At 45.1% G+C, this 24,645-nt stretch overlaps 1 protein-coding gene across 2 annotated transcripts; it reads right to left on the bottom strand.

Annotated features, from left to right (window-relative positions):
* Window positions 1-12,927: 12,927 nt before the first annotated feature.
* On the bottom strand, window positions 12,928-23,583 carry EIF4H (eukaryotic translation initiation factor 4H). Of its 2 annotated transcripts, XM_079325061.1 has the most exons (7): window positions 23,392-23,548; window positions 17,970-18,151; window positions 17,033-17,097; window positions 16,828-16,927; window positions 16,099-16,164; window positions 14,069-14,227; window positions 12,928-13,961 (listed from the first exon to the last, which is right to left on the bottom strand). In XM_079325061.1, the coding sequence occupies exons 1-7, from the start codon at window positions 23,448-23,450 to the stop codon at window positions 13,825-13,827; spliced, it is 768 nt and encodes a 255-aa protein (XP_079181187.1). In that variant the 5' UTR covers window positions 23,451-23,548; the 3' UTR covers window positions 12,928-13,824. The 2 variants fall into 2 exon arrangements, with proteins under 2 accessions (XP_079181187.1, XP_079181188.1); XM_079325062.1 differs by lacking the exon at window positions 16,099-16,164 and having other exon boundaries at window positions 23,392-23,583.
* Between the last annotated feature and the right edge of the window lie 1,062 nt (window positions 23,584-24,645).

Genomic DNA, 24,645 nt, shown 5'->3' with positions numbered 1-24,645 from the left:
CACATCAGCTCTGGCACACAGGGTGGGGGGACATCCCTTACATTCAGAGAATTTGGGAGAAAAATTCTGAATGGGGTTTTTCTAGAAAATAGATTTAAGCAGTTTTTTTAAAAACTGGTTTGGGGTAATATTTTTTTTTTTTTTTTCCGGAGAGAAGTGGAAAAAAAACCTGTTTAACAGGCAAAGCACTTTTTAAGCACAAAAATTAACAATAATAAGTAATAAAATTTTTTGCTGCTCTGAAGAGATGACAAATTTAGAAAAGTTTCTTTTGTGGGTTGCAGCTGAGTTTATTCAGGCTATTCTCAGTCCCTCCAGTGCTGGGAAATGTCACAGCCCAGGTGAGCCACAGGTGTGAGCTCCTCATGCTCTTCTGGGTTTTCAGTCCAGAACAGGTTTGAACAATTGCAAGAAAAAGGAAAAAAAAAACAAACAAATAAACCCCACAGTCCAGGGAACTTCTCTGCCTCAGCCAGCCAGAAAAACTAACCAAGAGCAAAGGAGAGACAGCCCAGTCTGTGAGAAGGATGTGGGGAGCAAGGGCAGCCTCAACTCTGCTCCTCTTCTCTCCCCCTTCACTCCTGAACCAGTTAAAGCTGCAGAATTCAATGTCCAACACCAGCAGAACAGACAATTGGGGATACAAACACCATAAAGTCACTCCAGTCATTCCCCAAAAAGCCAAGTGCTGCTTGCCCTCCCTCCCCACGGAGGTGCTGAGGATGCTGAGGGGCTTTGGGTTTGTATGGCAGGGCAGAGCAATGCTCTGAATTCTGAATTGCTCATTCCCAATCCCCAATCCCACCCTGCTGCCACCAACAGCACAGAGACATTTTTTATTTTCTAGAAGAGAGAGCAAAAGGGAGGCACTTGGCAATTTCTGAATGCTCAAGACCCTTGCATAAAGTGTTCTGGCTCTTTCCTGCAGCTCAGTGATTTTCAGTGTTAAACTCCCCACACCTTTTTCTGCATGGAGCTGCCTCAGCCACCCCTCCTTTCCAGGACAGGCTTTTCCTCAAACAGCAGCTAACATTTTAACAGTCAGCATGATTTGGCTTCAGCTTCTTCCTTTAAAATATAAAACATCCTACAAATATCACAGAAAGCAGCCTGCAGGCACTGAGATGGATCATGCAGCCCATTCCTATTCCCCAGGCTCAGATTTTCTTTAGTTACAGATTATTTTAATTTATTTTTGTTATTAATAAACTGTCTTTTCCCCCTAGGGATGGAGACTCTACAGTGTGCCAAAGGCCAGCACTCTGGCTGGCAGGAATCTTTCCTCCTTCAACCTCTCTTATTACAGCTTAACCCTGTATTTAACTGGTGAATGGAGAAGGAAAGATATATTATTTCAATTGATAATTAAAATAACTCAAATAATGAAACCTCTAAAGCATCTCCAAGAGACAGCTGAGGGGAGTTGGTGCCTCAATGCTGGTGACTAAAATGCAATGCTGCTGCTTTGTTTGTGGGTTTCCTGGCTTTTTTCTTTTATTTTCTTTTTTTTTTTCTTCTGTATTTTTCTTTAGAGCGAAGGCAAGGCAGAGCTGAAAGCACCTGACAGCACTGCCCTGGTTTGTCCCATTCCATGGCAGGTCTCCTTCTCCCTTCCAGAGCCAGTTTTATTTTGGTCACGGGCAGTGAGGCAGCAAAACCTGCCCCTGAGCTCCCACTCAGCAGGGACACAAAAAGTGGTTTTTGTGGGGCTGATGAACAGGATATGGTGTGTCCCACCCCATCACAGCTTTGTGCCCCAAGAAAACCCCCAAGTCACACCCACACCATCAGCATGGAGATCATTTGTGCTCCCCAAATACCCAAACCCATGGAAAATCCTTTCTTTTGGCACAAGCCCTGCTCTGGTAAGGAGCTGACAGAAAGAGGTGATGAACAGATTTATGACAAGCAGAAGGCTGGAAGCACTTACTCACGGCTAGCAGGATATAAATAAAATATTTGGAAGGCTGAATGTGCTTCCCTGCACTTGCCTGGGGGAGCTGGAGAGGAGAAGAGACTCCAGCCTTGGAGAGCTCTGCACAGGATTGTGCAGCTCGTGACTGCCAGCCCTGCTCTAGGATGCTGACAAAAACCCCAAATTTGGGGAGGAAACTGCCTCCTGTCTGGTTTAGGGATGACACTCAGATGGTGTTGCAATGCCCTGTTCTGTTCACACACTTCTCTCTTCTCCTTTTGCCTTTTTTCCCCTTTTTGTGCTGAGGGAATAAGCACACCCTAAGCAGCACAAATCCCTCAGGAGCAGCAATTCCTGGGAGAGCAGCAATTCCTGGGAGAGCAGCAATTCCTGGGAGAGCAGCAATTCCTGGGCTCTGCTCTCCTTCACAGGGGAAAGCTCCTCTTTCCAAGCAGGGGCTGCTCCTTCTCTGAAATGTCCTCAGATATTTTTAGCAATCAAGGAGACAGGATTTTTCTAACTAAAAAAAAAAATTGGAAAATTTAATGAACTTGCAAAAGCTCTCTGTGCCAGGTCTTCTCCTAATTTAAGGATTCCTTAATCCCTTAACAAGGCTCACTATGAAGATCCAAAGGAAAGAAAGATGATTTTACCCAGGAAGACTAAAAGTGTTCTGATTTTAATTCCACTGGAATGGAGAGCAAGAGGACATGGACACTCACTGTCCATCTGTCCAAGAGCAGCACAAGAAAGTGAGAAAAACTTTTAAATTTAAAGAAGGTAATTCTGGCTTATAAACGAGTGGGTATAAGCTGGATTTGCACAGGCTAGAAATAAAATTCCTAATGGATGGAAAGTCTGGAAGAGCTTCCCAAAAGGAGTAGAAAAGGCACAAAGCTTATTAAAAAAAACCTGCAAGGGCACTTAAAGTGAATTTTATCTTTTTGCTGAGAGAGCAGGAGAGTGAGGAATGTGATGTAGTGGCCTCAGCAATGCCTGGCTTTCCATGAGATAATTTCTGATGAAAACATTTTAGTCTTTTGCAGATGTCAAGCCCACCCCTGAGTTCACATTGCAAGATAAAGACTAAAATAATGTATTTATATTCTGTATTTGATTGATCTATCAATCAAAAAATGCCCACAAGGCAGATATAAACCAGTCACTTTCTCTGCCCTCCAGAAAGTTTTGTGGTCTGCACCAGTTTGCAGTAAATTAATTCTAATTCAGGCTGGTAGGATGAGTCACTGGAATGAAATATGAAGTGGAGAGTGTATTTAAAGACTCACCATATGAAATTCAGCACACTGACTTGTTGAACAGATGCAATATTCAGCTTGAGTTAATGTCTCTAACATGTTTAAGAAAAGCAACTCCACTTTCTGCTCGCCTGTGTGGCACAGATTGTCACAGAAAGTCCCAACAATTCAGAAATTAAAGTCTCAGACCAAGCTCCTGTGACTGGAATTACTTCAATGACCAGCATTGAGCCTTCAGAAAATCTCCTTTCCAGAGGTCTGCACATCTCATTTCCTATCAGATTTATCTTAGGAAAGCTGCTGCCATAAAGTCTGTTTTTTACAGCTTTTGAGGCAGATCAGGCTTTTATGCCAACAGATGCATTTCAGTAGAACATATGATAAAAGGGGAAAATTAGAATTGATAAACCAACTTTCACATTGAATGACTTTGGAAAATGCTTTTAAAAACCTTGGGTGGAAAATACAGCATAAAACCCCAATCACAACAGGCATGGCAGCACAAGAATGTAACTCACAGACTTATCTTGTATTTTCAACTCCCCTGTTCCAGGTAGTATTGAAGCCTCAGAGCATCATCCAATTCCACTGGAGCCCAGGGGATGCCATGTTAGCAATCCAGGCAACCCCTGTGTAACTCCAGAACCACAAATGAGCCAATCTCATGTAAGATTATCCCAAAATTATTCTCTTCTGCTAAATGACCTGCCTCATGGCCAATATTACACTGAACATTGCTCACACGAGAGAAAACGGTTGCAAAACCAAATCTCTTTCTATCTAGAATTAGCTATTTCAAGCACTTACATACAGTAAAATAAATGTATTTATATCCATGATGCCAGTCAGCTCTGAAATCAATGGAAACCCAGAAGTGCTGTCTGAATCAGCTATTTTTAAGGGCTGGGCTTTGGAGGGAGAGCAGCGTGGGCTGCAGGAGCCAGAAGGACCATGCAGGGATGAGGGAAGCTCAGCACAAACTGAATCTTCCAGAATATTTTAGAAGATGTGAATGCAGAAATAATGTAATGAGACCCACGCTTCCATCAGCAGATGGATGAGGAGAGGTGAAGAACAGAGCAGTAAAACAGACAATCCAGGCTGGGTGGGATGGACCCAGCACCAGAGGGGTCCAAATGCTGCTGAGAAGACAGAGTTGGTAATTCCTACCTTGGAGCAGCAGCAAGGAGGGAACATCCACCACGTTGCCTTCCAGAGAGGTTTTACAGGGATGACCTTGAACTTCTTCAAGGGGTGGCCAAGGTCTAAAGCAGGGTCTGTGAGCTCAGTGGGACACCCCCCTGTCCCCAGGGGACCCCAAGCACCTCCGAGCACTCCCCTCTCCCCATCCCCTCCTCCCTCCCTCCATCACCCACCTTAGCCCAGCCTCAGCCTGTCTCCCTGAGCCAGCTGCTGCCTTGGAGCTGGTTCCTCCAGGGCTCGTGAGCAGTTGCTGGTTTCCTGTCCCTGTGAATCACTAACCCAACATCCGCTGCCCGGCCAGGGCTCCCACGGCTCTCACTGTGCTGGGGGTCTCTGCATCCTTCTGAGAGAAATCTGACTGCAGGGATTGAAGTAAAGCCTGCAGATGGGTTCAAGTATATTAAGCTGCTTACACATAAGGCATAGGTGTAAGTTTAATTTTTAGGATAAGTAAGTAAGTCAATAATTTTTAGTGTGAGCGCTTAATGCTTTTAGTAAGTGAAATGTTCAGATATCAAAGTAGAATGTGAGTTCTAGTGAAGGTTAAAAACATGCTGATGTTTTCAGCAGAGGATCCAGGACCATAGCTGTAGACAGTGCTTAGATATAATAGAGCTCTAGTAAGAATATTGCTGACATTTTTCACCTAGAACAAGACAGGTCGTGTGTGCAGTCTGTACGTAACCTGGGGTGTTAAGGAACTGGAATTCTAACAGGTTAAGGAGTGGTGTCTGAGTTTGTGTCTTAGCTTGTTGAGAAGATTTTATATCAGTGTATGAATTGAGGAGAGTTAGTGCTTTTCTGCTTTTCTTTCTGCTTTTGCTCACCATCATCAGTCAGCACCCAAGAAGAAAATCAGAGCTGCTGCAGCAACATCACCTTCCTGGGACCTTTGACAAGAGCAGCTTCTACTCCTGTTTGGGACTTTATAACAGCCCTTAGCATGGACTGTGATGTCTGTAACTGTGCCTTTTGAAACTGATGTGCTTCTGCAATAAATAACCTTTCAGCAGCTATTAGCTGCTTCACTCATTTTAGAAGATAACCCAACAAAGTTGGTGCCCAGAGCACCAGAGGTCATAAACAACATTTGGTGCCCTGTGTCTGATATCTCACTCTCAACCTCACAACCCACCCAGGGCTCCTGGGGGAGAGGAAGGGGCTTGGACAGCCTGGAACCACACACAGCACTGAGGTCACTTCCCTTGAGCTTCAGCTGGGGTTGGTGCCCCAAAGATTTTCAGTTTTCCTTTTAGCAAAAGGAAATAACCCTGTGTGCTGGAAGGGGCAGGAAAATCTCAAAGCAGGCACAGCAAACTGCAAGAACTCCCTTAGTTTTTATGGAAAAGATGGTAACAAGTTTCAAAGGCAGCAAATAGCCAGAGGTCACTCTTGCTAATGGCCAAACCTGGAGCTCCTGTCCCGTGCTCTAAGAATAAAACCAGATTTTATGCCTCAGCATTGGCAGTTTGCATGCAGCAGGCACAATTTCACTGCACTCTTAAAAAAAGCAATTCCTCAAATTTTTTTGGTGCTTGAATGGAATAAGGAGGGTTCATGAATTCCCTTTTGGGAATTTATGTATTGGCTTAAAGTCACATGAAAGAGGGATCCTGCTCCAGACTAGGGAAGTCACACACACACATAACTGTGTACAGGAGCCACGGGGTGCACACGCCACAGCCAAAAACAAAACATCTCATGCTGCTCTCACTAAGGCTCTACAAAGCCTCTCTTACATGTAAATTGTTCAGTAAAGGGAAATTTCGTTATATTTAAATTAGGGCACTCTGAAGCTGCCACAACCAGCCACCTACACCCAGCTCTCTGTGCAAGAAGGTGACTCCTCATCATAAAAATGATTAAGGAGCCAACAGGTTACAATTTTTGCAGCTCTGTGATGAAATTTGGCTATTGAGCTTTCAGAGGAAACGTTACTTCAATAAGATAATTATCCACTGCACGTGGATATTCTAACCTGAGATAAAAAGATAATGCACCTTCCAGAGCCATCCCCAGACAAAATCTGGGTGCTGAATCCTATCTTGAAATCAGCATGATCTGAAACAAAGATAAAAAGAGACAGACTCACTTTCAATTGCTCACAAGGTTTCTGGGTGGTCTCTGTGTAAAGGACATTGCAAAATGAGAAATATTTTCAGTGCCGACAGAGTTATTACAAAATTGACATTTCAAGCAGAGATTCAATAGTTCATTAACAGCTTTCTAGCAGGGTTTTCACATGTTCAAACATAAACTGACAACAGAAGTTTTGCAAAAGAGTTCTTTATAGCAGAACTGATACTCAAAATATGGTGGAGACATTTACAGTTCATCTTTTGTACCCAACATCAGTTTCATCAGGAACAGCCCCTGCTAGAAAGGTGCCATGTGTTTGTTCTCAGGTTCTCTGGTGGGGCTCAGCTTCGAGTGTGACTCAGTGCTGTGGTGAGGACATGACCCTGCTGCACCTCGTGTCAGTGTGTGCCTGCTGGACCACTCAGCCTCTGCAAGGCAGGCAGGAGCTGCTGCTGAGCCCAGGGAGAGCCACCCCAGTGGCACAGAACAGCTCCTGGGCAGAGTGATGCCCTCCAAAGGCATCAACCCTTTGAATCCAACCACCTTGGTTAGAGGGAAATTACTGCAGCAGCACACCCTCTGTGTGGATCCTGCCTCCCTTCCTCACATTGCTCCTAAGAAGGGCTGGATGTAAAGCTTTAGGATGAGTCTTCACTCTCAGCATTTCCAGCACAGCCACAGTCCTGCTCTTCATGAGGCCAGACCAACTGTCCTCCCACACACACAAAAGGACCCAAACCCAGCTTGGGAAACAGGGCTCTGCCCTCCTGAAACCCCTCTGCCCCGAGACCTGCTGCTGGAAACAATTTCTGATTTGACAAAAGGCCAAAACCACAGGAGCAGCATGTTTTTATCATCTGCAGTAAGTTACAGAAACACCACGTTGCAGTTTCACCACTGGTGTTCTTTTCAAAGCTTACCCATTTCAGCTTGGGCTTGTTTACCCCCAGAGCATAGCTCCTACTCCTTCAGGCAGGTTCACCAGTTGACCTAACCCACTTTTTCACCTTTAGATACAAAGCTGACAAACTGCAGAGATCTCTTGGGTCCAGAGAACTCATTAGAACCCACCTTCTACCCTGCTCAGCTTACCTGGGTGCTGGGAAGCCAAATGCCTGAGGGCTGATTTACATTCTTGCAAATAAAGCTGGGGGGTGCTCAAAGATCAGCTGACTTTGCTTGAATCAGGTGTTGTGACTAACACTGATCAAAAATCAGCAGAGAAACAAGGACTGGAAAACAGGGCATCATCTAAACTCCCTCTTCTGCACAAACACACCCACTGCTGGAAGGTTTGAGAGAGCTCCAACATGTTTTCCAAGCTCCAAGAGGCTCCAAGCTCACCAGCTCTGCAAGTCAAGCATTGCTGTGCACCAGCATCAAGCCCCTCCTGCTTTGGGACAGAACATGTCTCATCCCAGCCACTAACTGGGATTACAATGCATTCCACTTGTTTAGCAACATTTGCATGGCAGCTCTAACACAAGCCACATCCTGGAGGAAATTTTCTGACATGCTGAAGTAATGCTGGATGGTTTTGTACACAGCCAGAAACGTTTCTCTCTGCTGCAGTGGAATGAGCCTTCCCCCAGGCAAAGGGGAAGTGCTGCCTCCTCCCCTCCCCAGCTGCACGTTGGCTCTCTCTCAGCTGAAACTGAAAGTGGCTCCGTTCCTGCTGAAGGAAAATAAATGCTGCTACCACCCAGTGGAAAGTCCTCTCACAGCCAGGATCCCTGGGTGCTTCACAAAACTTTGGCCAAGTAAACTTTTCAAAGACTAATCCCAAACATCCCTGTGGTACAAAGCTTCCTGTTCTTATCCTGCTGACTTCATCCTTGTGAACACAATGATTCTTAAATTTGAAGACAAAAACCTAGAAGGTTTGAATGCTTTTATTTGAATTTTTATACAGCAATACAAATTATACAGATTTGTTACAGTACAGATTTTGCAGGGGTTTATAGAGGTACTTTGTGACTTTTTGGTTTATTTAAAAGAAAGAGGCAGATCTTGGGAGCACGGTGACATGAACAAAACAATCTTGTGGTAGGAAGCAAATCCTGACCACAGGGAACACTAACCTGGCTGAAACCTACTGGGCAGAAAGGTGGTGGTAACATTCCCAGCAATAACATCCCAAAAACATCAACCCTGGGATAGTCTAGAGCCTTACACAGGAACTGGTGAGCACACAGGTAAGAGGGCTGTTCCTGTGACAGAGCTGGAAGTCCTCGAAGCCCTTGGATGTGCTTTGCTGCAGAGGGGACAGAAATGAGGGAAGCTGGTGTCACACTGAACCTGCTGTTGAGCAGGGGATGTCATGGAACAGAGTCACTGCCACAATGGAAAAGGAAACAGAAAATGCTTTAGATTGAGTCACTCAAACAGATACAGTGAGATGAGGAACACGATTTCAGACCTAATATCTCTGTCATGTGTCCACTGAGACACATGTGCCACAGAACCCCATGGCTCATGTCTTGTGTCCATCTCAGGTTCCTGTGAGCACAGAGAACAGCAGAGCTTCCCTGCAGGCCCTAGTGCACAGAGGGGGGCTGAACACACAATGTCATCAAGGTATTGCTATTACTAATGTGCATCAGGCTTGAGAGTCAAGTGTCTGGCACTGAAGGATTAATGCCTTTCAGCAAGCAGGGTCAAAAATATGATTACACCATCCTAAATGCTTCTATTCAGTTTGGTTTAATACTGCTACAGCAAGTGCTATCACAAACAACAGAATAAATTACAGATTATATAAATAAAATGTATGCACCAAATAAAAGATGTCTCTCTGCCACTTTCAATACACTTCATTCCTGCAGTGGGTTAAGTGGCATTTAAGAGGAGGGAATCAACTATCAGATGAGAAAATTCCACTCTTAGCTGTAAATCAGATTATTTTTCAGTCACAGAAACTCCCCTTTCTAAAAATTTAAGACAAGCATCACCAACTAAATTGTATCCCGAGAATCCATCCCAGGGGAGCCCTAGAGAAGTACAAAGGTAACTGGTTCTACACTAGAATATGCTGGAATAGACAAGCAGTCCCTTTCCTTTAGAGCCTTTGCACTCCACTGGCAGTGAAACACAGAAACCATCAGACTGTAAAACATAAACAGCAGATTTCAAGATGTTCAGTGTTAACAGCTCCTCACCCGTGCTCCTGCTGGGAGTGCAAAGAACCCTGAGACAGCTTCTGCACACTGAGAGGGAGTGCGGCTGGTACAGAAATCCTGACTGCTCCTTGGAGCCAACCTGACACACAGAGCTTGTGCCCAAAAACACCCAGGGGAACAGGGGGTGTCCAGCAAAGTCACTCCAAGCAGATTTGTCTAAAGCAGGCAGCAGGACAAGGGCTGCTCTGCAAGCTGCAACACACCAACTCTGGTTAAAGAGGTTGCACATACATTCCAAAATTTGCTGGTTTTAGTATTAAATCTTTCCTACAAAGAGAAGGGTTGCAGTACTACAGGATTTGCTCTAAAATTCTCACAATTTTATCATCTTTCCTGAAGACAAGTCAGCAGCCAATTCTACAGGTAGCAAATGCTCCTACTAGACTATGTACTAGAGTCAGGATTGAAACTATAACAGTATTCATAAGTTAAAAATATCACTATCATCCAAAACTGGCCACAATCAGCCCTGGGACACCTATAGAATGTCTGGAATTCACAGTCAGCACTGGAGATCTGAGTGTTGGCAGCACATCTCAGCAGGTGAACCAGTTGCTGCTGCTTTAGGAAGGCCACACTCGAGGGCATGGCCAGCCCATGATGTGAGTGTGTGAACACTCCTGCATCTCCTTCTTCAGCCACCACAACAGCCCTGATGGCCACAAGCACAAGGAGCCCTGTCAGAAGCTGCTCCAGGCTTGCACAGCCCAGTGAGGCAGCAACACACCCCTGCCAGCACTGGGCACTGCCCTGGGGACTGGGATGGGCCCTCCCAAGGGCATTCCTGGACTCAGGAGTTCAGTGGGGATTGGTTTTGGTGGTTGACAGCAGAGTTTTGCATCACATAAAATGCTACTGTCCACTGCTGCAGTGTCCAACAGCTCTTCCAGACTCCCACCTTCCCCACTTGCAACCAAACTGGAGTAACGTGGCAAAGCAAACAGTTCTACTTCCTACAGTAGCAAAGCAAACTTAATTTCAGTTCTAAAACCTGCCTGCTGCCTTCCTGCCTTCAGTTTTGTTTATTTTTCTAAGTTTAAGCTGGAAGAAAGCACTGTACAGCTACCAGAAATAATAAACATGAATAGCCACAAAGTGAATGGTCCATTTGCTATGCTGCTGGTACCTTCTCAGTCTGGGCTTTGCCATGCCAGGCTTAGCTTTAAGCAGCAGATAAAGTTAAGCATCACAGGTTAAACCTCAACTGCTTTTCCTAGTAGATGGGGAGAAAATAATCTTGCTTTCTCCTACAAAATGTAATTGCTACATCCATATATTAAATACAGTAAATTACTCTTGACAAAAGCTGGTTTGATAAGCTTCTGTATAGGAAAATGTTCATCCACTCAATTTTTGAAGGAGGGAAAGAAAAAGGACTGGAGGAGTCTGACCCTGAGCCACATGGGAAGCACAGTGTGGAATGCTCCAAAGAAACCAGGTAGTGAATGAATGTTTGCATATGAAAAAATACTTCAAAAAAACCCCCTAAAAAATAAAAAGATGACACAATGTTTTTGGGGTCAGGCTGCTTTCACTAGTGGGAAACCCTTAACCAAACCAGTATTAGCAGATACAGAAAGACACCTAGAACTAAGATTTGCTACCTGTCTCACTCATCAGGGCTCCTTTTCTCCATGCAGTGATGAAATCCCTGCTTCCAGCAGCACCAGCTTGACAGAGCAGCTGTGGCCAAGTATGGCAAGAGCTGCATGGAACAAATTCTCAACCAGCCCTGCTCTCCCCCACTCCTCAGGCTGCCAGGCAGGACAGGCAGGTGCTGCCACACACAGCTCCAGCTCAGGACTGGGACTGTGCTCAAGCCATGGTAGGAGCAGGTTTAAAGAGAGGCTGGACTGAGTAGCTGGAAGCAGGATCACTTCCCATCCTTTCAGGCTATGGAAAGCAGTAAAACCAGCAGGGAGGTCAGAGCTCATTTCCTCAATAAAAACATGGCTCTACCTCTTTCAACTTACCCTGCAGTACATTAAAGCACAAACTTCAAAGCCACAGGGCAGCAGCCTCCTTAACCATTATGCCCAGTGGGAAAAGTTTGGAGGAAGCTGACAAAGAGCAGCAGTTGATCCATTTACTGTCCCAGCACAAAGCCCACATGAACTGCTCAGCATCACACTGGAAGGACACATCCTGCCCTGTGCCAGCCACAGGGCAGCAGCACCCACCTGCAGCACAGCCTGGGCAGCTGCAGGAATTCCAGACCCCACCTGGCAGCCTCAGCAATGCACTCAAGTGACACTGAAGTCACAGGACAAAGAAGTTGGGCTCATTTCCACCCACATTTAATTTTTACTTCACTGTTCCAGCACTCTTTAGATTAGATTCCTCCCCTTTATCTTTTCCTCTTCCCCCCCTTATTTTGTAAGGACAAATTAACACAATATTTGAAAACTGAGGGGGGGAAAAACATGGTAGAGTAGACTCAAATAAAGACCAATGTTAAATATTACTTAATGTTTTCTTTTATTTAAAAGATCATTCACAAAATACCATATCCATAAATTTATTTTGTTATGAAGCAGAATGTGCTAAGTGTTTGGAATTCTTTTTTTTTTTCTCCTTTGTTTTTACATTTAAAAGTCAACTGTCTTGACTAGAAGTGAGTTTTTATATGGGAATTTGTTCTTAAAATCTTTTCCACATTGAAGATGTAAATAGATCAATTATTGGTTTTGGAATACAACCACACAAATGCATGTCTGTCTTAAATTAAGTATTAGTGTTAGACAAATGGTTCTTATCTCAGAAGCAGATTAAGTGAAAGGCAGAAAGAAGGAAAGAGCAGTTCTGTAAATTGCTGGGACTCTGACTTACAATGGGAACCTTAGGGAAGAAATTCACTAGCAGTGGTGCTGGTAGTGGGGCAGCCGTGCTTCCAACCTCCTCTTGTAAGTACTCTGGGGTGCTGGCTGGTTTATCTGAAGGCTCTCAGCACTGGCAACATGGGCCCAAGCTTTTCCCATACACTGGACACGTCCAAACTTCAGTGTGGCAGAACCAGGTTTTAGTTTGAAACATGAATGATTTCTCCTTTTGCTTCAGCCTCCCCTCCCTCCTCCCACACAACACTGACAAGAAACATTTCAAGTGAAGAGAGGTGTAGTAACAAAAGATGCTTTTTACCCAAACTTCTACATGAGAATCTATAGCAGAAAGATTTCTAATCTGCCCATTTTCAAGGTATTCTGAAAGCTGAGGTGCTAAAACTGCACCTCACTGGGCAAAGAAATACAGGGGATAGTGACGATCAAATACTGCATGGCAAAGTATACACTCCTTCAACAAAAATAAAAAAGTCAATTTTATTTGTAGAAACTTCATTTAAAAATTTACCAAACATGTAAAACCCAAAAAAGTAAGCAGAAAGAGCCAGTGAGCAGTTGTGCTCAAACAGGCATGGCTTTGCAGCACTAACCTTGAGCTCAGAGTTGTAGTGGCATCATACCATTTGGAAGTCAAGAGCCAGCAGGAAGAGGCTGCTGGCAGAGGCTTTATCCATACTGATTCCACCAGCTATTCACCAGGCTTGTCAGGCAAGGCATCCATTAAACTGATCCTTCCTGGCAACCCATGTGAAAGGGCAGCTGTCCCCCTTAGTTCAATAAGGGGCTCTGCTGTGAACAGTGACTATCACCAATTGTCATAAATGGTATTTCACTACTTGGTTAGAACTGTAAATTTCTGTTCAACTCATCTGGACTCTTCAGTTTTCCTCTTCAGAGCCACAGCAATACAGAACGAGACATGCAAGTCAGAAGAGGAACACTGAGGAAGTAAAAGGAAACAATACAGGGAAATAACTAAGTCTAACCTGTGCTTCTAAAGTAAAACAAACCCAGAAAGGAAGAAGTGAAGCAGCACCTTTGTCCAGAGACCTCCACACTTGTGGAAGCAGCCACACTGCCTTATCTACTGGCAACTGTGCTGCTTGGAAGGAAACAGAAGAGGGAAACTCAGCACAAAGCAGGCACTAGATACAGCAAAGCCAAGAACGTACTAAAAACCACTTGTTAACAGCTGACATGCATTCACAAGCTCTGTGTTTTCGGTTTCAAAGAGGACAAATACCAGATGGCAGGAATGGTAAACTGCAGGGTTGACATTCCAGCAGAGCTAGTCACTCTGTACTGTCTTGCTTTTTCTCCCGCCTCCCCATTCCCTCTCAACCCCAAACTCAGTCGTGTTCTTTTACTACTTCCTCGCGGGGCTTGGCTCCTCCAAAGATGGCAGAGTTTGGATTGGCTACTTGATTGAGGGGAGTATCGACTGTTCGAGGTTTGAGCTGGAGCCGGGGTCGCTGTGCTCTTTCCTCTGCAAGGAAAAACATCCCACTTGTGAGATCTGCCTGGGCAGCACTTTAACCTGACAACACAACCTTTGTGGAGCAGGGCAGATGACACACAGCAGGAGGAGCTTACCTTCTGTTGGCTCTCTGAAGTCCATGGAGGACCCACGAAGGGGAGGCCCATCTCTGAAGCGACCGGTGCCACCGCTCCCCATGGAGGCGCCTGGTGGCCGCCGGTCCCCGGGGCGGGTTCCTCTGCCCCGACCTCCCAAGAAGTCATCATCTTTGAATCCTGAAGATGGAAGACAGTGAATTTAAAGAGCATCTTTTGCAATGTTTTTAATCTAGACTTATTTGGATGACTGGAAAACCTTGCTAGTCACCGCTGTCAGTCCAAGGTGATGCACTGAGAGCCTTTGTCTGCAGACAGATTGTTTCACAGAGCTCTAGCACCTTCTGGAGGAGCTGTTCAGGTTCCATTTGAAACCAAGTACACTATGCCAAGTTCAGAAAGTGTTTTATCCACTTAGAGGCTTATTGGAGTGTTGGAAAGTGGGTCAAGTGAGTTTAATATATGATGACCCTTGACTGCAAGTTCAGTTTGTTACCATCATTAGCTGACTTGAGAGACAGCATTACAAGTAATCAGACTACTTCCACAGCCAGATCATCACACTGGCTACAATCTTAGCATGAAATCTGCAGGAACACAGCAAATGGGAAAACAGCTGGGGAGCAGTGAAATATATAAATATATAAAGCACAGTAAAACCCCAGGGCTGTTTAGCTGTACTATAAGCTGACCAGGCATTTACTAAACTAATTAAAGGGCTGGGGGAAAAAAATCAAATCAGACTCTAAAGTGACTGCATTTATTCAGTTTATGTATCACAAAAAAAAAAAAAAACAACAAAAAAACAAAAAAAAAAAAAAACAAAAAAACAAAAAAAAAAAACCACCCCCAAAAAAACCAAACCAAAAGAAAAAACCCAAAAACCTATCTGCCACTGACCAGAGTTCCAGTCTGTACCAGTGACTACCCCTGAGTATCTCTCCAAGCCCCCACTGCCTGTATTTCAGTAGGAAGAGGACAGTTCAGGATCTCAGCATATGGGAAGGGAATACACTCAGATTTTCAGAAGCTGCCTGGAAGAGAAAGTTGTTTGGTTCCCAATTGAGATTTTCCTTTTCACTTCAGTATCTGGCAGAGTTGCAGAGCTGTCCCTTACTTCAGTGCCAAACAAGCCACCTTTCAAGACTTGTACAACCTGAGAAGAAAAGCTTCTGTAGCAGCTAAGACTGAAATGCTAAACTTCTGGCTCACGAATCACTCATCCAGCATTGAACAGGCTGAAATGCATCCAACATTTGGAGAAGCTGCCAAAGAAGGTATGAAGCTGTGACACAGAAGGCTTAGCTCCAAAGGCAGGTTAAGCACAGGACTGCAGCAAGCTCCTCTCTCCAGCATCATGCTCCAATCCATGCTGGGGCAAGAGCACACTCTGCTTCTCCTACATTGCTCATTCCACTCACGCAGAGACCAGACACTGCAAAGTTGTACTTGCCAACATCTCCCCATCAGAAAATGGACCAAACCCATGAGTTCAGAGGACAAAAGCAATTGTGTTAATGCCACCCTGCATTCTCATAGCTGGAACTGACTGGAAGTTAAGAGCAAACCCAGTGGCTTCATCACTACCTTCCACTCAGCAATCTCACTCACTTGCTGCAGCTGCATTACCAAAACAGACTAAAACATCCTACATTTACAGTGCTTTGGAACACTAATCTGACTGTAGAAAAGTCAGTTACTTCAGGGCACATATAATGACATCACATCTCCTTGAGAAGATGAAAGCCTCTGCTCTGACAGAGTATCAAGCTTCCTACATGATCTGTTTCTGCTACTGTTCAGAAATTTACTTCCTTGTATGTCTTAGAAATGCTTAAAACAGTCACCTGTAGGCTACACCTGGACAAGAATTCTGTCATTTCCTCTCAAGGCAACAGGAGATTCCCCATGAGGAATCTCACCACAGCTGCAGGATGTCCAAACTTGGCACACACAGTAGATTCAACCAAACCAGTAATGGTGACAAATGAAAATTAGAACATTTCAGTGCCTTTTAGGCTTCCTATCTGTATAAGTGTTAATACTGATACCAGAATTGAAGTCATCTCTGGAATCCCATCCACCTCCTCTGGATTCTCTGGAACCTCCTCCCATTCCTAGGAAAAAAGCCACAATTGTGTTCAAGTCTGAAGCTCTGGGAAAGACTGAGCAAGGGAATACCAAACCAATGTTTCAGTCCTTCAATATTCAAATTATGCTGCTGGAAAATCCTTTGCTTTTGGTACTACCAAGCTCCATTGCACAGGAAAAAACAGTCAGTTTAAGTTAACCAAAAATAAATGGCCAGAAAAATGTCTTCAATACACATTCAATGGAAACCTCTGGTGAATCCAGTTCAACAAACCTTCAGCTACAGGCAGGAATGTTTTTACACTGCAACAAGAGACACACTCCAAAATAAGCACTTATCTACATGTGCTTACTGACTTTCCACACATCATCATAAAATAGTAGCAGATCAGACTGCTGGGCTTATGATTGTCCTCTGCAAGACACAACACATTATTAGGGGTATTGGTCTCACTTCCTGGGTTAGAAGTGACAACACATCCAGCCTTTGGACACAAAGCACAGCTACATTTCAGACACCTCAGGAGCAGCAGCAGCAGCTGGTTAGAAACACATACATATATACATACAAAATTTCACCTTCCAATATCTTCATGTTCACTTGCATGCTTTGTCTCAGCATTAGTCAGCACCAGAAGCCATAACTATGATCACCATATTTAAGAAGCTACTCAGGGAAATGGAATCACCTCTGTCATCAGGCCCGCCGCCTTTTCTGAAGCCAAAGCCACCTTTGTCCTGTTTCCTGCCTTCTGCTATGTCCACTCGGAGTGATCGGTCACCCAACAGCTGTTAAACCAAGGGGAGAATTTGTTTAGGATGTATCAGAGCTGCCAAAGAGTTTCAGACCTGTGCTTGTCTTTGATTTCACTAATTAATTGCAAGTGTACTTACTGCACCATCGTATGTAAGAGCTTCCTTGAGTGACTCCACCTCATCGAACTCTACGTAACAAAATCCTGTAAGAAACAAATCTCAAGTTAATAGCACTTTAAAAGGCCTCTGTAAGAGGCTGCTCCTCCTGCATGCCTGCTAGGAGCTTCCTTCTCTTTCAAACATGAGTTGTGATGTGCACATGGCTCAGAAACCAACCATCATCAACAGTGAACACATTTACCTGCACCTGTTAATGACAGGGCAAATCCTGAAACAGAACTCTGGGCACTCTGTGAATGCCAAGAGCCTAATTCCCTTTTCCACAGGGTTCTCATTATAGATTAGGTCTGATCTATGCCTTCAGACAGTTATTCAGCTGAATATTGACACTTCACTTCTAGTGTTTTTAAAAAAGAAATTTAAATACTTATACAGTCAGCAATGTAATTTTGTGTCATCATATCATTTGGTGGATTTACTCCTTTTCCAAGGCCCTCTGTTATCCAAGGTAAGCCTTTTCCACCCCTTACAGTAACTTATAAATATAGCCCATTTCCATGAGACAATTTCCATAGCAATTGAATCTGCATCCTCTAAAACCACTGCCTGTTTTCTCCCTGTCTACTAAAAAAAGAGCTGAAGCAATGGAAGTCTTCTGAAGTAAAGGAATGATTCAACACTTAAGGTCACAGGACTTAAATGGGTCAGCCCTGGTAGAATTCATACCAGACAAGGTTTGAGCAAGTTTTTATGGCAGGGTAAATACCGACTCCTCACTCACGTTACTTTGTATCTCATGATGATGAAACAGTGACTCTCATCCAAATGATACACTTACATATTAGTGAATAAGAAAACCTGCACAAGTCAAGCGCTTTAGACTGAAGTTCCCTTTTAAAGTGACTTTTTCTAGTACTAATTTTTCATCTACCACCAAAGAACTCTGAACACTCACCTTTAAATTTGTCTGTTTCCTTGTCTCTGACTAGTCGTACGCTCCTTATGCTGAGATCCTTGAAAATGGCATCTATGTCACCTTGGACAGTGTTGAAGGGCAGATTTCCCACATATGCTGTGAAAGGGGGTTCTGTGGGCAGCTCTTTATTCCTGCGGGAGCCAAGGCCGCCACCACGAGACCTGTTGGGACAAGCACAGTGCCTCTGGAACTGCCCCCAGTGCAGCCACAGCACTGCTCAGCTTCAGCTGCACATCAATTCTCCCACACCTCTGGTTAGTTATCCTGTCCTTCTGCCTGTACCTGCCCCTGAACTGCTGGCCAACTCCTTCCCAGTATTACCTGATGCAGCACTTCAATGGGAAACTCATTAATGAAGTGATGAATGAACTTCTCAACCACAACTCATTAAGGAAAGCTGCATAAGGTTACCTCTGTCCTCTGCTCAAAAACATTACTTCTAAAAAAACCATCTTAGAATAGATTTTAAGTATAATTTACAGTGAAGAAATACTTGTATGGCACAGGTTTGTCAGCTTCTCTGGAAATTAAGCTGGATCCAATGCCTTTAGCTAAAGAGTATATTACCAACATTCACTCCACAATCATCCAAATTATCTCAGCAACATCTAGCTTAAAAGAAACACCTTTCCCTAAGTCTGAAGCTGTGGCCATAATTGTTGGATATCTGGACTGGAATGCTTTGAACTGAACACAAAATAAATTTGGTTGAAAAAGGGGTTCTGAGGCAGAAAACAACCATGTGCTGTCTTGGATCTGCTCTTCTTTTGACTTGTGAATTACAGAGGTAAACTGGGTGGTCTTTTCCTGCCTTGTCCCTCAGTACCAGTTAAACTCTTGGCACTGGATGCTGAGGAACTAAATTGTACCTGCTAAATTCTTTACTGTACTAATGTAACATCTGTGTGAACTTCCTGCAGAGCTCAATCTTCAAAAGATTGGAATTTCTGAACAGAGAGCAAGGTGTGTACAAGGCCACCTGAAGTTACAGCTCCTACACCTGTAGACTATAGAGTGCCACTGGTTCCAACACCATTTGCTTTTTGTGGGACAATCTCTGACCTTTACCTGAAATATTTACTTACTAGTATATCCATCTTCCCTTCATCACCTTCCTTCTACTGGGCTTTGCTTCTCTTTCCCCTTTCCCTGAGGCCCCCTGTGCATTTAAAACCACAGTGGAACACAAGCTGTACCAAAGCAGGATTTGCCAATGTGACATGGACCAATTAAATTGCTGCAGAGTCCTTCCTAAAACCCAGAAGGTCAAATAATTTTATCATCATTTCCTTTTATTCTGTCTGGTTGCATGCAGTCAAAAGAACCCACTGGGCAAGTAAGGTACTTGACAGTATTTTTTTTCATTCAAGAATAAATATTTTACTACTAATGAAACAGATAATGCATTAAGCTTGAATAAGATTCCTCACCTTTTCCTAGGTGAGCCTGTCATTTGTGCCTTATTTAGCAGCTCCATGTAAGAATAATTTATCACCAACACTATCAACATGCTGCTAAATCTACTTGAATCACAATCTACATATCTTTAATTAGTGTCCACCCAGGTTTGCATTTTACCATTTTTGACAATATTTCTCATCTGTCTTTGTCTCATTAACAAGTCAAAACCACACTGGAGAACTAAAGCTGTAATAGCTGTGAATTACTTTAGCAACAAGACTGAGTTTTAATGAGGAACTCCAAGAAAGCTGAGTTGCTGTTCTAAATAATCCCACAATACACAGAATCAGTTCCATGTCTTTGTCCTTTTTTATCATCTACAGCATTGGAACAGCTGTTAACATACCATACATTTAACTTGCATCCAAAACAGAAAACCTTAATGTTTATGTCCTACAGGAACATCAGAATTGAGTTTCAAAGGAGCATTCTCTCCTTGCACATATTCTCAGGACATTCCCTGAGCTGCCAGTCACCTCACAGGGGGCTGATTCACCCAAAAACCCACCCTGGGGCTGAGTTCAGTCAAGATAGGAATGAGAAGGAGAACAAGGGCTGGGACTACAACTTCCATCAGCAACCTCCACTCAGCTCCATTTGAGCCACTTCTAAAACCACACTCTCAATCCCCAAAAGGATTTTTTGTGCTACAGACAAACCTCCTTCCTACCACAGTGCACCAGGACTGCACGTGTGGAAGTCCATGCCCTATTGTGCAATCCAGACTGATTTTAAAGTCAGAAAATTAAATATTCTTCTCCAATTTGATATTAAGGCTTGGATTATCAAATACATAACTATACCTTTGGTATTTTAGTTTCCATTTGAAGAACAGGAATGGCAATTAAGTTCCAAACCAAGTTTCTCATGGAACTCAGGTATAGCAACACAAAAAGAAACTGTTTCTGTACTTCCCTACATTTTTTCCAACACTGAAACAGTGAAATAAAAAGGCTGACTGCAGTAACCAAACAATGAGATTGGAAGAAGATTCTCTCATTTGCAACAAAGTAGGACAAAAGTAAAAAAATAATTGAAAACACATCTGAACTAGGCAAACCAGAGTTCTGAATTAATATCTGCATTTCCCACTCTATTTTGCTTAGACACAATTAGGTAATAATTATGTCATCTTACTGTAAGAATCTGAAAGAACTGACTTGATTTCCTTCTCAGAAAACCAAAGCAGAAAGCTGAAGAGGAAAGCTTGCTTCTAGCAACACCCCCATAATTAAACTTTGGTGGGCTGAGTTAATGAATTTGGCCATACTGGGTAGAAAACAACTAAACTCCCATTTTAAAGCTACTCTTTTGCAAAGTTTAGCTATGTCTCCAGAAAACAGCTGCCAGAAATTCAAAATGAAGGATATTTTGAAACCCAGTATTTGAGTTAAATAGCTTTTCACTAGAGACCAAAGCTCAAGATTTACCTTTTGCACAGCACAGAGACAATAGCTTACCTGGGTTCTGACATTAGAGCTTTTCAGGGGCAGCATAAGGATTAGCAGGATGACAGTGTCAACCCTCCAAGGCCACAACACTAAATTCAAACCAAATTTGTTCAAGCAACCCAGGACACATCTGGAATAAGTATCAGATGTCTTCAGGAAAATGCTTACTCAAGCATAAAAATGAGGAGATATCTTTGAATGCTAGATGGGATCCAAGCTGCCAGAAGCATAAGGACTAACTCCTCATTGTCACTGAACTGTGCAGCACTTCAGCACGTGAATCTTAACCTTCAGTGGGGTGTCCAGCACTTCAAGCCACACCTAAATAAACAGCCTAGCAGTGAATCAGGAGTGATAAACACTCCCTTTCTTCCAGCTCTGAGAAGCTCTACAGTTTCAGTTTCAACTAGGCCTCAGGATGCTTAACTACAGGTTTTTCTGTCAAATTTCAGGCTCCAAAATATTTTCTAAAAAGCTTATAGTAAGCTTTTTGTCATTTGTGTCAGCATCACATTCTTCACCAGGAATAAAGTGACTTCTGCATCCCCTAATATTATAATTCAGCTTTTAGTCAGTGCATCACTAAACATCTCAGGTGTAGCAAAACCCCATCTCATCACACCAGTCATCTTAATGCCCTTCCACCATTATTTTGATGATGAAGAGAAGAGGCAGATAACTTATTAGTTAGAACCTGTTGGGCACTGATTTCCCACCTGTCACACTGAAATCCTGTGCTCACTCACTGTGTGCAGCAGAGGTTAAGCAAAATGCAACTTCCACAGGAATTACTACTCCTCAGCTGAGTTTACACTATTCCTACAGTCCTGGAGCACCTAAAAATGAGCAGGAGCCACTTTAAATTAACATGGGATTCTTTAGTCAGAACCTTCAAGAACACTCATTTTCATTACACTTCATATATTACAGGACTTCATACCAGACACACAGAGACCTGCTGAACTGTGAATTAGCTATCAGTAACTTCATAGTGATAATAATAAATTAGATAGAAGTGTACATTGGACTCTAGTAGTATCTGATGTTTAGAACTGCAGGTAAATCAGAATACATACATGTTATCTGTAAAGACATCTACTAATTTGCAGGATGTCTTTAGTTTAGTAAGGATTCACATCTTCCCTTACAGCAAATTAAAGTTCTCTTACTGGAATCTGAATATAAAATAACACTTTATTTGGTATTTCACTGCTTCACAGAATATGCCTACACTGACTAGGATACACTGTGCAGCAATATCTGAATTTATAATGAGTCAAGTACCACTTTAGACTGCTGGCAAGGTTATTTTGTTACAGATTAAAAAAAAAAAAACAAACCCAGAAATGCGAGTGGCTACATCACCTGTTTGCTCCAGGACATCTCTGAATTAGACACAAAGGGTATCACTACATGAAAATGAGCTTGAAAAGCTTAAAAGTGTCAGAGTACTTCCAAAGACAAGAATAACTTACTGCTGTCCTAAGTCCAGCAGCTCCTCCCTGCTGTCTAAAGAGTCTGAAATGAAACCAAGTTATTAATCTAAGAGCAGAAAGAGGCATAAACACTGTTGATCAGGAAATATACCCTGGAAGAATAGATTATACAGTAACACACTTGTGAAGACTTGCTCACCAGGGAGTTTATTCCACAGATTTATGCCTGTTGTTTTATTTCGGTATACACAGAAACCAGCAACAGCAGCAATCTCCAAAAAACCCAATTGTTTGATTGCACCTTCCTAACCTGATTCAAGACAAACTTCTATTACTGGTTATTGTCTCTGCAGCCCCTCCCCTACAAATACTCCTCAGTAGGGAGGCCGAGAGCAGCCCGATTCCGCAGGATCAGGGATTTGCAGTCAGCACCCGGAGCCCCGGATAAGGCAGGCCGGCGGCTCCTCGAGCGGAGACACCACAAAGCGCTCGCTCCCTCTCGCTCCCATTTCCCATTTCCTCCCGCCGCAGGCACCAAGCGCTGCCCGCTCCCGGGGGCGCCTGTCCCGCTCCAGCCCTTCAGGGACGCTCCCTCCGCCCAGCCCCGCACAAGCTCCTCTCGGCCTTCCTTGGCTCTGGCCCAGCACCTCCCTAAATCCCCCTCCGCTCGCCTCCGGGACGGCGGGAACAGCGACACCCTCTTCCTCCCGCCGCCTCCCGGCGCTGCCGAGCCGCCCGGCCCTGAAGGCAGCGGCGAGGGGACGGCGGGGACCCCCGGGAGGGCAGCCCCCGCTCCCCGCACAAAGCGGGGCCGCCGGGGCCGGGGAATGGCACCTCCCCGCCCCAGGGAGGGCGCCCGGGGGGCACAACGAGCACGAACAGCTCCCCGAGGCAGCGCCCCCATCCCGCAACCCCCGCCCGCCATCCCTGCGGAGCGGGGCAGGCCGGGCCCTGCGGCCGCGCCCCCCCGCCGAGCCCGGCCGGGGCTACAGCTCCCCGCTCCCGTCCCAGCTACGGGGGGAGCCCCGAGTGCTGCCCCCCGGCCCCGCTTACCCACGGCCGCCGCCGAAGCTGCTGTAGGCCCGGTCGTCGTAGGGATCGAAATCCGCCATCGCCGCCGCGGCCTCGTCCCCGTGCGAGCGTGACAGGACCGCGCCCGAGGACCCCGCAACGCTTATATACGGCGGCGCGCGGGCCGGGGCTGCCCCGCGCGGTGCCTGCCTCCAGCTCCCCGCCCCGACGGGGCTGTCCGCGCGGCTGCCTGCCGGGAGGCGCACCGCGCGGCTCGCTTGCGTCGGCTCGGGGCGGGATGTGCCCGGGGGTGTTGTTGATGTCTGCTCTGCGATCTGCGCGGGGTTTGCCCGCGGCTCTGCCCGGGGATCTGCTCCGGATCTGCCGGAGGCTCTGCCTGGGATCTGCCCGCGGATGTGCCGGGCTGTGTCGGGGGTCCCCCCGGGGCTCTGCCCGGGCTGGGCTGCGGTAACGCCTCCGGTGAGCGTTGGAGCCTCCAGGGCTGATGCAAGCCCAGCCCGCGGCTCTGATTCCGCAAGCATTCCGTTATCGCTGCGGGCAGGGATCACAGAGACCATGGAAAAGGATCCTGCTCCGGGTGCCACAGTCATCACAGTGATCACAGGGATGGATCCTGCTCCGGGGTCATTCCCTGCACTCCCGCGGGCGGCACCGCTGCCGGGCAGGATAGCAGCAACACGCAGAGTTCACAGGGCTGCTGGAGGGTAGTGCTGGATTTTATTGCAAATTAAGACAACGGGATGTGCCCGACACTTTTACAGCGTCCTTAAAAAATACCACTTGTACCAGCTGGTTTGTCTCCATTTGCAGGCCACAATTTAATGTTTTCTAATAAAACAAATGACAGATTCTCGTACGATAACCAACTATGCCCACACGGCCCCTGCTCCGCCGATCCCGGCTCACCCCGGGGCTTTGCCCCTCTGTCGGGACAGGGCCCAGCCCTCCCAGAGACGCGAGCCGGGCGAGGGAGGCTCAGGAGCCCTCGGGCAGAGCGGGAAATGGCGCTGAGGGCAGCGGGGCTGCTGCAAATGTGGAACACGTCGAGATTATCTTGAGTTGCAATGGTCTTTAAATTAAGATCTTTGCATGCTTTCAGCAAGAAGGGAGACCTAACCCGTGGGGCAGGCAGTAGCCAGCATCTCTTATCCAGGATATCCTGGAACTAATGAGCATTAAGGATGTAGTGAATTCGGATGTTGGTGTATGCCTGTGTATACTTTGCTAATTTAGCAAAAGATTCAAGGTCCACATATCCTATAGCTCATCTACGTT

Source organism: Erithacus rubecula (genome assembly GCF_903797595.1).
Source record: "Erithacus rubecula genome assembly, chromosome: 22".
Taxonomy (NCBI): domain Eukaryota; kingdom Metazoa; phylum Chordata; class Aves; order Passeriformes; family Muscicapidae; genus Erithacus; species Erithacus rubecula.
This window is presented reverse-complemented; position numbering and strand designations above follow the sequence as displayed.

Bases quoted from the DNA above. Each gene is read 5' to 3' on its own strand.
- EIF4H (XM_079325061.1), bottom strand. From the start codon at position 23,450: ATGGCGGATTTCGATCCCTACGACGACCGGGCCTACAGCAGCTTCGGC. The intron at 17,098-17,969 runs GTGAGTGTTCAG...TGTTTCTTACAG, and splicing joins GGAAACAGACAAATTTAAAG to GATTTTGTTACGTAGAGTTC. The intron at 13,962-14,068 runs GTAAGCTCCTCC...TTTTCCTTGCAG, and splicing joins CTTCAGAGAGCCAACAGAAG to AGGAAAGAGCACAGCGACCC.